Source organism: Lytechinus variegatus, chromosome 1 (assembly GCF_018143015.1).
Source record: "Lytechinus variegatus isolate NC3 chromosome 1, Lvar_3.0, whole genome shotgun sequence".
Taxonomy (NCBI): domain Eukaryota; kingdom Metazoa; phylum Echinodermata; class Echinoidea; order Temnopleuroida; family Toxopneustidae; genus Lytechinus; species Lytechinus variegatus.
Window position 1 is genome coordinate 57,654,972 of NC_054740.1, and position 12,766 is coordinate 57,667,737.

Sequence of the window (12,766 nt, forward strand, 5' to 3'; positions counted from 1 at the left end):
GTACGTCACATTCGCTTGAATGATTTATGATAATTTATGTAAATCTTTGAGATTCTATTGGTCGTTGCGTGTTTACTGATCGATATCGTAAACAAGAGTGTCATCCTTGGTCACTCCAATTGAAACATTAGATGATGGTCTGCGTTGTGCATGCCGTGTATAAAACATAAATTAAAACAATATTAGTGAACGAGGTTGTAGATAGCGGCCTAATTAATATAGTCCACGTGAGTAAAGCTAAACAGAGGGGATCAAAATTAAATATTGAACTCTACTAGCCGAAGATCTTGTGTTTGAAATCAGTGATGTGGAATTAATTAAGTAAATAACTACCCACAGTCTTAAACACTCCTTAGATTTGTTATTATATAATTTTTTCAAGGGTACTATTTTTTGTTCTCGGTGCGTACCGTGATGATCCTGGCGCCTATGCAGCCGATAGACTCCGCGCTGGATAGCGGGCGCGGAGGAAGCGGGTCGGGACCCGAGAGCGTTGGGGCGAATCAAGAAGTTATAGAGACAGCCATCATGGACGCTGAAAGTGAGTGGACATTTTAATTTCGTAATTTTTGCGTGTGTTTGTGAAATATGTTTTATTCATTAGTACCAGATTGTAGTTCACATTTGTGAGGTTATTTTCGCTACATTCCCTCTTAGAAACCATGCGTCATTTTTATGTTATATGCGATTTTATGAGCCGATTCAGCAATCAAGATGGCCGGGTAAGTCTCGGGTATGTTAGCATAGGAATCCGCTCATCAGCTTTTGTGCGTCGAAGTTCCGGTATGGAAATTGACCGTTTTCTCATAATTTTATCAGAAATTACAATTTTTTTGTATTCTAATCATATCTATGGTAGTTATGTATCCATCAGTAATTGTTACTATTTCTTAATATTTTGAGCATGTTGAGATTAAGACTTGCAAATATTGATGTTCTTCCATGAATTTGTTAATGAGCCAGCAAGTTCAATTGACGCACGCCGCGTGTGTAGCGGCGCGGACGTCGCCCCACGCTGGCGAGTCGTGAAACCCGTGACTTGATCAAATTCCCGGGCATCCCTGTGTAACGGGCTGAGCTGGAAAGCCCGCAGTGCTGCGGCATGGTCGCCGCATTATCGAACGAGCTGTTTGTCAGCCATGTCGCTGCCGTTCTATTTTCAATGCCAAGGAGTAGCAGCCCCCGGGCGGGCGGGGCTTACTCTCGTGCGATGGCGCGGCTATGACGTGAACAGAATATCCTTGTGAATGTCGTGTGCTATTTTCTCATACGTGACGCTGTTCGCGAATGTTCTCATTTTCAGAATGTTTACTTCAAGCTTTGCCTCTGTTGATAGTATTAGGTATTGTTTGAGCAATTTTGCAGTGCTCTTTTCGTCAGGTTTGTTTCATTGTTTGTTGGAAGTGACCAGTATAAATATTTTGTGGTCAGTAGACATAGACCCTGTAGTGCCCATTCATTCATCGGCTCCTCCTCCGTCGGGCGGTACTTTGTGGTACCGTTCTTCTGGCAGTCGACCCCCGTTTTTTGGGCAAAACCATTATTTAGCAGGGTCTAACTGAGATAGAAACTTCAAAAAAAAAGTTCAATTCTATTGCTTTGCTTCAATTCAAAGTTCAAATAAATGCATCTCTGAAGTGAACATTTGATCTACTTGAATTTTGGCCTCCCCCTTTTTTAAATACAAATCATGATAATTTGATATAAACTTTTAATGGTCGTTTTTTTTTTGGGGGGGGGTTTAAACCTGGCATAATAATTGAAATAAAGATCTAGGCTTCGTGTAGAATAAATGAATTCATCCAACATGTCCAATTTACTTTGTCTTTTGTGTTTTTTTTTTGTTCAGAAATCTATTTTAAAGATGTTGCTTTTAAGTTTTAAAAAAAAGGTAGATGTAGACTGTATGTTATTTGGGGGGATTTTTTTTGTTTTTAATCATAACAATGTTTGAAAAATGTTCTAATCTGCCTTATTATTAATCTAATACCCCTTTCATAAACCCATTCTCCAATTAGCCGCCTAAGAGTAAAGCGGATGATTCTAACTCCGAAAATAATCCGCACTATTTTAACGAGCACCTGTCCTGAAAAAGGCAGATAATCGTCACGGCAACCGCACACACCCCCTCTGATGCGATTGCGTTGGAAAAGGATGACCTTGTGCGTTCGTGAAGTCAAAATCTGGTTCCGATGCTGCTGTTATGCGGATAATTGCAGCATCAAAATATTGCGGATAACTCTGGTCCTCCTCCGATTTTATGACCAAATTATGCTGCTATTAGCCGCATAATTGGGTTTATGAAAGGGGTATGAGCTTAATTTTTTGTCTCACCTGAACAAAGTTTGACAGAGACCTACTTTTTTATGCCCCGCAGACAACGTCTGGAGGGGGCATTAAGCATTGCCCCCGTCGGTCCCTCCGCCCCCCCCCCCCCCACTTGATTTCTGCGTGATAACTCAAAAAATATTTAATGGATTAAAACAATGGATTAAAACAGTAAGTAGATGACTCCAAAATACAGGCTATGTTCAAATTCAGAGTCCGCAGGTCAAAGGTCACAGCCGATTAACTTTGTGAGTTGATTTCCACATGATTACTTGTAAAATATTCAGAACAGATTAGAAAAATTTGGGTGTGTAAGTAGATGACACCAAAATACAGGTTCGAGTCCACAGATCAAAGGTCACAGCTCATGAAATATGCGAGTTTGTTTCCGCATGATGACTTATGAAGTATTAACAGATATTAAAAAAAAACTGCGTGTGTAGGTAGATGACAACAAAACACAGGCTAAGTTCGAATTTAGAGCCCACAGGTCAAAGGTCACATCTCATATATGCGAGGTTTCCTCATGATAACTTTGGAAATATTCACTAGATATTAAATATGTCTGTTGTCTGGGTAGATGACACCAAAAGACAGGTCACATCAAATGGCCTGTCATATCTTCTGTTAGAGATTATTATAGAATAAGAAAGGGTGAGTCTTCAGGTCAAAAGTCTAAATGTGTTCATTATATATATATGCATGTTGGTTTCTGCATGATATTAAGTTCAATTATATACTGAATGAACTTCTGATCATGTTAAGCAGGAGCATCTGTGTCCTTTGGACATGTCAAATTTCTAGTTTTGTTCTGAAATTCATTTTTAACGATGTTAGTTTTTTGTTACAAATAAAATGTTTTTACCTAAAGGTAGATCTCAGATCTCAGATCTGTATTGTTATTTGGGGGCATTTTTTTTTCATTTCAAAATCATAACAATGCTGGAAAAATAATTTTCTAATCTCCCTCATAATCTAAGCTTAATACCTAGTAATATCACTTTTCTTGAACTTTTTTTATATGCCCATCCAAGACGGGACGTATTATGGTATCACACTTGGTGTCTGTCCAATAACTTTTCCTTGTAAACGCGATTACTTTAGTTAATCTAGGCTCATATAATTTGGTGTGTATGATATTAGCATGGATCTCAGGAAGCCTATTGTTTTTTTTGCTCAAAAGGTCAAAGGTCAAGGTCACAGTGAGTCAGTGACATATTTTCAGAATACCCTTCTGCAGTCCTTGTAAACATAACTTCAGTTTAACTTAACCTAGGCTAGGCTCATATAATTTGGTGTGTATGATACTAGCATGGATCCCAGGAAGCCAACAATTTTGAGGTCAAAAGGTGAAAGGTCAAGGTCACAGTGATATGTTTTTATCAATACCCTTCTGCAATCTGCAGTCCTTGTAAATGCGATAACTTCCATTAAACTTAACCTAGGCTCATATAGTTTGGTGTGAATTAGACTAGCATGAATCCCAGGAAGCCTATTGATTCAAAGGTCAAGGTCACTTTCACATGTTAACATTGTTCCCTTCTGAAGTCCTTGTAAATATGATAACTTTAAACATAACCTAGGCTCATATTATTTGGTGTGTATGATACTAGCATAGATATTAGCAATTCTATTGATTTTAAGGTCAAAGGTGAAGATGCCACCTTCCACTTCTCTTGCTTGACCCATACATGTACCGTAATTCCATTTTCCATTTAAAGGCAGGCGTATTATGTGCTCCCTTAGCACAGGGCTCCACACTAACCCATTTTTTCTACTGGTCCAACCTATTCATGTCGGACCAGTTGATACACAGTTTTTCATATTTTTATGAACCTAAGATCTACTGGTCCCAAAAAATAAAGAAAACATAAAAAAAGGTGCAAGTTTATTTTTCTAGCCTTTTGTCCCCCCCCCCAAAAAAATAAAATGAAGGAGTGAAGGACAAAAAGAAAGCAAGACAGAAACGAAGAAATAAAGTAATAAAGAAAGCAAGAAAGAATAAAAGAAAGGAAGGAAGGGAAAAAGAAAAAAAAGAAATGGTAAAGAAAGGATATATGTGAAGGAAGGAAAAAAAAGAAAGAACTAAAGAAGGAAAGGAAAGAAGGAATAATGAAGGAACAAAAATAAGAAAGAAAAAAGAAATGAAGGAAAGAAATGAAGCAAGCAATACAGACAGAAAGAACAAATCCAGAAAGTAGTAAAAGAAAGAAAGAAGAAGCAAAAAAAGAAAGGGTTAACTAAAGGAGAGATGGAGAGAAGGACAAAAGAAAGAAAGAAAGAGAGAGAGGAAGGAAGGATTGAAAGAAGGAAGAAAGGAATTAAGGAAGATATAAAGGAAAGGTAAAATGATAGGAAAGAAAGAAATAAATAAAAAGAAGGAAGGGAAGGAAGGAAAGAAAGAAGCAAGCAGTATAAAAAAGAAAAGGTAAAAGAATAGATGAAAGGAAGAAAAAAAAAAGACTGAAAGACAAAGAAAGGAAGAAATGAAAGAATAATGGATTGGAGAGAAAGGAAGCAAGCAGTCAAAAAAAAGAAAGGTAAGGTAAAGGATAGATTTAACAAAGGGAAAAGGAAAGAACAAGACAGATAGAAGAAAGGAATGAATGTTAGATAGAGAGGAAGGGCTGAAAGAAGAAAAACAAGAAAGGACAAATAAATGACGGATGGATGGAAGAAAGAATCAAAGAATGAAGGAAAGAAAAGAAGAAGAGAAGAGATGAATATAGGATGGATGAACTCAAGAATTAAAGAAAAATATCCAAAAAAAGAAAGACAGAAAGGAAGGAAGGAAGGAAGAAAGAAAAAAAAGAAAGAAAGAGAGAGAGAAAAAAGAAATAGAGAAAAATATATTTTTAAAGGACAGAAAGGATAAATTAAAGAATAAAAAGGGAAATTAAAAAAGAAACACAGTAACAAAAAAAATGAGAGAAGAGAGGGAAGAAACAAAGAAAGATTAAAAAGAAAGAAGGAAAGAAAGATAGGAAGAAAACAGAGGAAGAAAGCTTAAACTATCATAAATAATATTAATCAGTTTCTTTTTGGCTCAAAATAGCTACGAAAGACAGTCAGAAACCATGTGTATCAACACACACATAAATGCATATGTGGGGCTATTATGTATTCAGACGATATCACCCGAAACCCGATCTGTTTGAACCAAAACAGAAGTGAAAATTTCTCCTTTTAGTTCTTCAAAATGACAGAGTTACTCCAATTTTAGGAAATATGGACATTTATAAGAGCCTTTCATGAGTATGAACCGTAAATTTTGACAGTTCTGTGAGAGATTTCTGCCAGAGTATAGCCAAGCTTGTTCGCGCAGCCAGTAGAGAATTTACGACGTGGGCTGTGTGGCTGGCTTCATGTACACTGTACACTTGCGTGCGATCCATTCTGTGTTTATTCTGTGTGTGAATGGCAGAATTTAACGGGGGAAAATAGTTTGCAGTGAATTTGAACATTTCTGGAAAAGTTATTGGCCCAACAATGGATTTTATTACTGTCATGTCGGACCCTTAAATCTTGCTATTTTTGGAAAAATTACTGGCCCTACAATGATATTTTTTACTGGTCATGTCGGACCAGTAAATCTTCCTATTTCTGAAAATCTACTGGCCCAACAGTGATTTTTACCGGTCTGGGACCGCTGCTAGTGTTGAGCCCTGCTTAGCAACATTCTTGTTGTAACTGAATTTGCTAACCTTGGTTTAAAATAAAAGGTTAATTTTTATTAATTGAAACAAATTATCTTGATAACTACAACGGATACATCAGCGGTCATCCATGGGTAAAAAAAAGTATATTGCATGTTTTATTGATCTCAAAATCACCCGAGACTACATGTATATTGTTTGTGAACCACTTTGTATTTTGTTCATTGCTATTTTTGGCTTCGTCAACATTGAAATCTTAACCTACAGTTGTAAGGTTAAGCTTTTTTAAATGTGGTCATAAGTATATGGACCTATGATTATGAAAGTAGGATGTAAGGATAATAACTGAACCTCCTGCTAGAGTTTCATGTAACATGACCAAGGTCAAAGGTCATTTTGAGTCGTATTAGTTGATTTTCATCATATCTCTTTATTAAAGTTTATGGTTCTACTGTAGTTCAGAAAACTTGGAAATAAGAGTAGTCAAGCATCACTGAATCTGTGTGAGTTAAGGTCAAACGCCGTAGATTACGAATGGGGAATCAAAAAAATATCTTTGCAAAAGTTTAAGTTTTTGAAGAATCATAACATTGAAAGTAAATGGATCTAGTTCATGAAACTTGGACAGAATAGTAACCAAGTATCAGCGAACATCCTTCATAAGTTTCAGGTCACATGACATGAATGTACTTTGACCATGTTGGGGTCCTGTAGAAGGTGTTATTTTCACGAAGGTTTTATTGCCTCGCCTGCATAGCAGACAAGACTAGGCACGGCTTTTTCAGCGGAGGCGGCGTCAACATTGAAATCTTAACCACCAAGGTTAAGTTTTTGAAATGTCATAACTTATGGACCTAGTTCATGAAACTTGGACATAAGAGTAATCCAGTATTACTGAACATCCTGACCGAGTTTCAGGTCACAATACCAAGGTCAGAGGTCATTTAGGGTCAATGAACTTAGACCATGTTGTGAGAATCAATATCGAAATCTTCACCAAGGCTTAAAATTTTGAAATGTTGAAATTATATGGACCTAGTTCATAAAACTTATGCATAAGGGTAATAGTGTATCACCGAAGATCCTGCCTTAGTTTAAGCTCACATTACCAAGGTCAAAGGTTACTTAGGGTCGATGAACTTTGGCCATGATGGGGGAATTGTGCAATGGTCATCATAACTTAGAATTTCAATTCTAGTGTATGAAATTTAGACATAGGAGAAAATATGTATACCTGAATTGGAGCTGCCAAGTAGTACTGATTTTCAGTATTTAGTACTGAAAAATCAGTAGAATACTGATGGTTTCATGCAAAATACTGATTTCTAAAGTTTCAGTTTTATGTGTTATCTTATGATATTTCTTTGAAAATAATTATTTCCTTGCCAAAAAATACTGATAGTTAGCTTTAAAAATACTAAAATATTCTTGTTTAGGTTGGCAGCTCTGCTGAACATCCTGGGCGAGTTTCAGGTCACATGACCAAGGTCAAAGGTCATTTAGGGTCAATGAACTTTGATAATGTTGGGGAATCTTCATCATACCTTCAAAATCTTTATGGATCTAGACTAGTTCATGAAACTTAGACATAGATTAACCATGTTTCCCTGAATATCCTGTGTATGTTTTAGGTCACATGACCAAGGTCATTTAGGGTCAAAGAACTATGATAATATTGGGGTATTTTTGAAATGGTCATCATAATGGATCTAATTCATGAAACTTGAACAAAAGAGTAGCCATGTATCCCTGAACATCCTGTGTGCATTTCAGGTCACATGACCAAGATTAAAGGTCATTTATGGTCCATGAACTTTGGCCATGTTCGGTATTCGTTGAATTGGCATCATAACTTAGAAATGGAATGTATGTAGTACATGAAATACACATTACATGTAGGACAATTGAGTATTGAATGATTGTTTTGCACACATCTTAGGTCACATGATCATGGTCAAATGTCATTTTGGTCAATGGACATAGTATGTTATTATCATATGAGTGTTTTCTTCTGTGACTATTTATTCAATATCTGTATTCAAAGTCAACACTATTGATATATCGAATTGCGTAATGCAGGAGAGACTGCCAGCTTTAGGCGTTCCTCTTGTTTTTTTTAACAGTCAGTTGCTCGACCATGATATTAAAGGGAGGCTGTATCTTAGCAACCATTTGACCTTGGGGCAAAATATTTCGGAATTTTCCATCAGACACTAAGGAGAATATTTAGTGCGAGTTTAAAGAAAATCACAGGGGTCGGGTGACAAATTTTCTGAAAATTGGTTGATTTGACATGGATTGACCCAGATATTTTCCCAATATTACCAATTAACAAATCAATTCTGATATGCCTGCTATGTGCATTTTAAAAGAAAACAATTCTGTGATGTATAAAGTACAAAAACAAAATTCACCCTCAAAAAATCTGGTATGATGACGAACTACATGTAGAACTACATGTAGTACTACATGCTACCTTGGTAATATGTTGTCTTTCCTCAGCTTCACTCCATAAAAAAACCAACATCCAAATCACTATGGAAGCTAAATATCTTTTCCCTTCCCTTCCATAAAAAAAGTAAGTAATCAAAACTGTCTTTTTTTTCTGTATCTCCAGTTGCAAGTCCAAAACGCAAATTGGAAGAGGAGGAGGGGAATGAAGAAGGAGAAACAGGAGTGAAGAAGATCAAGACAGAAAATGGTAAGAAATATCAGTGTTTGTGATCATACAAATTTGACTGTATTCAGCATCATCTTCAATCTACTTTAGATGCACCATACTTGCCTATTCCCTTAAATGCCATTCGATCACCGAGGTCGCATAAACCGGGAAAAAAAACTACTCCTATAAAAGGAGAAGAGTCTAGTCTGCATCGCAAACTCTTCTCCTTTTATAGGAGAAGTTTGATTTTTCTGGTGTATTAGAGCGTGGCGATCGAATGGGAATAGGTAAGTATGGATACTAAGTAGGTATGGTGTTCACTACTGGACAGCATAATCAGCATAATGAATAATGATGAGGATGTTGTTATGGAGAGAATAAAGTCATTAACAAAAATTACAATATTAATACCATCATTATCAACAAAAGAAAAATGATACCAAATAAGGAAATAAAAAGGAAGATGATGATGATGCTGACTTAAACATGTGTTGTATTAAGAATCAACCACTTCATTGTTTAGTGAAACAAATAAAAATGTGTATGTTATGTATTCGTTTGAAGAAAGAAGTGCAAAATGATGTTAAGTATTGGAATAATAATGACAATCATGACATATAAATGCACGGTGACTCATAGAGACTTCAAGTGACATATTTCGGGCATTCTTTCTTCATTGTACCCATTTCCATTCTCATTTCCTCCCATTGTGTCTACTCAACATGTAGGTCTGAAATTCTTGCTTCAGGATAGACTGACCCTGATAGCAAGCATCAAGAAACAGGCCCCAAAGAAGGATAACCAGTCCTACAAGTCCAGGGTCTCAAAGTTAGACTGGAACTTGGTCCAATTTGGTCCCTACACTGCAGAGGACTGTAAGAATGAATGGAACAGCATACAGGCAGAGGTAGATCACTTTCTTGCATGTACCTTACCAATATTAATCAACTTGTATGTATTGGATTTGCATGGTGAAAAAAAATCTTGAAAGCATGAAATTTCAGTACCACCCATTGGCCAGTTACGTCTGGTTTTAGTCTCACCTGAATAGCATAGCGAGACTATATGCGCTCCTTCCTGATGGTGATGATGGCGTTGTCAACATTGAAATCTAAACCTAACTTAAAGGGGAATCCAGCCTTGGCCATAAAATGTTGTGTTGGGAAGGAGAAAAATAAATTAAACAGAATGGTGAAAGTTTGAAAGAAATTGGACAAGCAATAAGAAAGTTATAGCTGCTTTGAAATTGAGATCTTTAATACTATGTAGATTTCAAATTGGCAACTGGGTAAGTAAATTATGACAAGGGGCAAGGACAACTTTCCCATAGGCCATGTACTTTATTATCAGGGATTTGTGGTTTTCTCCTAAGTACCCATTCCCCTGGGGCAGTAATCTAAATATGACCCATGTAGTATATTGTTTTATGTCCTCATGAAAGAAAAATATAATTTGAAATAAAACTTTTGGGAAAAATGACATTTTAGCCATAATATGTATTGGAGTACATGGAAGAGTAGTCCTTGCCTTACATCACTATGACATCCCATATGCTGCCAATTTGAAGTCTCCATGGGTATAGTGATTACCAATATTTACAACTTTTAAAAATTCATATCCTTCTTTTTGTTTGTCCAATATTGTTCAAACTTTCACCTATCATCTTGTCTGATTTTTCTTTTCCTTATAAAAACAAGTTTTAGTTTGGGTTGGATTCCCCTTTAAGCCAAATCAACATGTTGAATTTTTAAAATATCATAACTTAAAAAGTATATGGACGTAATTTCTTAAACTTGGCCATCAGGGTTATTAAGTATCACTGAATATCCTGACCGAGTTTCAGGTCACATGATTTAGGTCAAAGGTCATGTTGGGTCAATGAACTTAGGCCATGTTAAGGGAATCAGCATCAAAATCTTAGATTATTAACCCTAATAAAACTGGGCTATTTCGATGCCTAAGATTACTGGACGGGCTGAATCAGCCCCCCCCCCCCTCTGATCTCTGCCATGATTGCACAATCTTGACAAAAATTAGCACACCTGTTGGCCATGACATAATCTACAAAATCGTAATATCAAATTCTTCATAAAATTTCATATCTCATAAATTATGCTTATTTATGCGTAAAATCAAAAGTTAGATCTTATTAACAAAATAAGATGCTAATTTTGTGTTCGACTCTTATTATGAAATCTACCCTGAAAATTTTTCAATATCACAATTATTTTCTTATGTATTTTATTGGTTTCTAATTTTTTTTGTATTTCTCTGTATTTAGACTTTTTTATATTTTTATTTCAATGGAAATTGTTAAGGACTTCATTTTGACCATAAAAATAATAACATGTATGCGCTCCACACACTAGTATTTCCCCATCAACACACTGAATAAGATGAAATAGGACCCCCAACACTGTCTGGTGATCCTAATATTTTCTTCTGGCTTGTGCATACGGTGTGTACGTGCGATCAAAACTTTGGATCGAACCATGACCATGTATTCGCGATCTTCAAATCTGCAATATATCTGCAAGAAAAATCATGAAATTTCGTAAATCATTGTATAGAGTCAACAACTAATCATCTGTGACACTTCCTGTATGCATAAAAAGCATGTGAAAATTCCACAAAATGTCAATTTTATGACCAAAAACGTGATATTCGGGGAAAGTGGTGGCCATCTTGGATTTCCGGCCTGCACAATTTTTTTTTGTTGGACCAAAGAAAGAAAATTGTCACTTTATAAAACTGTTCCCAAAGTAAAATGATGACAAAGGTGATTTTGACTTAAGTATAGTCTATTCCTACTTATATCCTGTATTTTTCTTTCATCTTCCAGATCCGTAAGTACAAAACCTTGGCAGATGTTGCCAATGAAGCAGCAGCCCTGGTCCAAACTCCAAACTACATTGTTAAAAAACTGGTAAGATTTCATCCACTATACTGTCTCAATCATCGATATAAATGATGATGATGATGATGCTGATGTTGATGCTGATGATGATGATGGTGATGATGATGATGATAACGCTGGTGATAATGGTGGTGGTGGGTGTGATTTTGGTGCTGGACATAATTATGATAGTGAGTGGGATGATGCTTATAATGGTGATTAGCCAAGATGATGATGATGGTGTCAGGTGACAATATTTAAAGTAGGAAAACCCTGATCAGTTTTCAAAACACTTTTTCACACAAGCAGCCAGTTTCCCAAGTGTGTTCCCTCCAACAGAGAATATACAGAGTTTAATCTACTTATGTTGGACCTCTGAAATCTTTTTGGCTTAGCCAAAATTCAATTTGATGATGTAATGAACACAAGTTTGCATAATTGTAATGGAAGATGAACTTAACATAGTCTACTGTACTTGAACTCACAGGTTCATCCAGACATGCCAAAGAAGCCGTTGACGCCGTTCTTCATGTTCTACAAAGAGAAGAACAAGAAGATGAAGGAGAAACATTCCACCATGTCTCAAGTCCAGATCACACAGATGCTGTCCATCAAGTTCAAAGAATTGCAAGAGAAGAAGAGGGTGAGTAGTCACGAGAGAGAGAGCTGTAACGCAAAGCACTTGGTGGTTGATCTTACATGTGATTTGTATGTTTGATTGAATGATCAAAGTAATCAAACCAGCCCGATGATCAAGCTCTTTTAACATGGCCCAGATAATTGGTTGATGTTGTTTCTCTGAAGGGCTGTGATAGAATCATGGCATAAAATAGAGGTGAAAATAAATTGATCTGGGTTCCGTAACACAAAGGTGATCGTAAGCTTGATATTCATGATTAATTGTACAGTGTAGTCAATGGAATCGATCGTAGAAAATGTTCTACGATCATTGCTAAGTTTTGTGTTACAGGCCCCTGCTGTTCTTTGTGCAATGTGATGTTTCCTCTTATTCAAGACACTGGTTGTCATGTAAATTTTCAGAGCTGTGTTAATTGTTTAATTTAGTTAACATCTTGTCCCCGTCTTACAAAGGAGTGCAATTGATCCCATCAATCACACCTATGAAAAGCCAGCAGTTCTTTGTCCATAAAGTACATCATGTATGCAATTAGGTACTGAGCATATTGGAACAGAAATTTGAGGAATTTAGTAGATTGAAGCTAG

At 36.3% G+C, this 12,766-nt stretch overlaps 1 protein-coding gene across 1 annotated transcript in view; it reads left to right on the forward strand.

Moving 5' to 3' along the window:
- The first annotated feature begins 233 nt into the window (after positions 1 to 233).
- Positions 234 to 12,766, forward strand: part of LOC121418029 (nucleolar transcription factor 1-A-like) — a 29,320-nt gene continuing 16,787 nt past the window's right edge. The window contains exons 1-5 of the mRNA XM_041611734.1: positions 234 to 541; positions 8,602 to 8,685; positions 9,375 to 9,553; positions 11,489 to 11,572; positions 12,030 to 12,185. Coding sequence (XP_041467668.1) covers positions 415 to 541; positions 8,602 to 8,685; positions 9,375 to 9,553; positions 11,489 to 11,572; positions 12,030 to 12,185 — 630 coding nt within the window. The 5' untranslated portion in view covers positions 234 to 414. The remainder of the gene's footprint in view (positions 542 to 8,601; positions 8,686 to 9,374; positions 9,554 to 11,488; positions 11,573 to 12,029; positions 12,186 to 12,766) is intronic.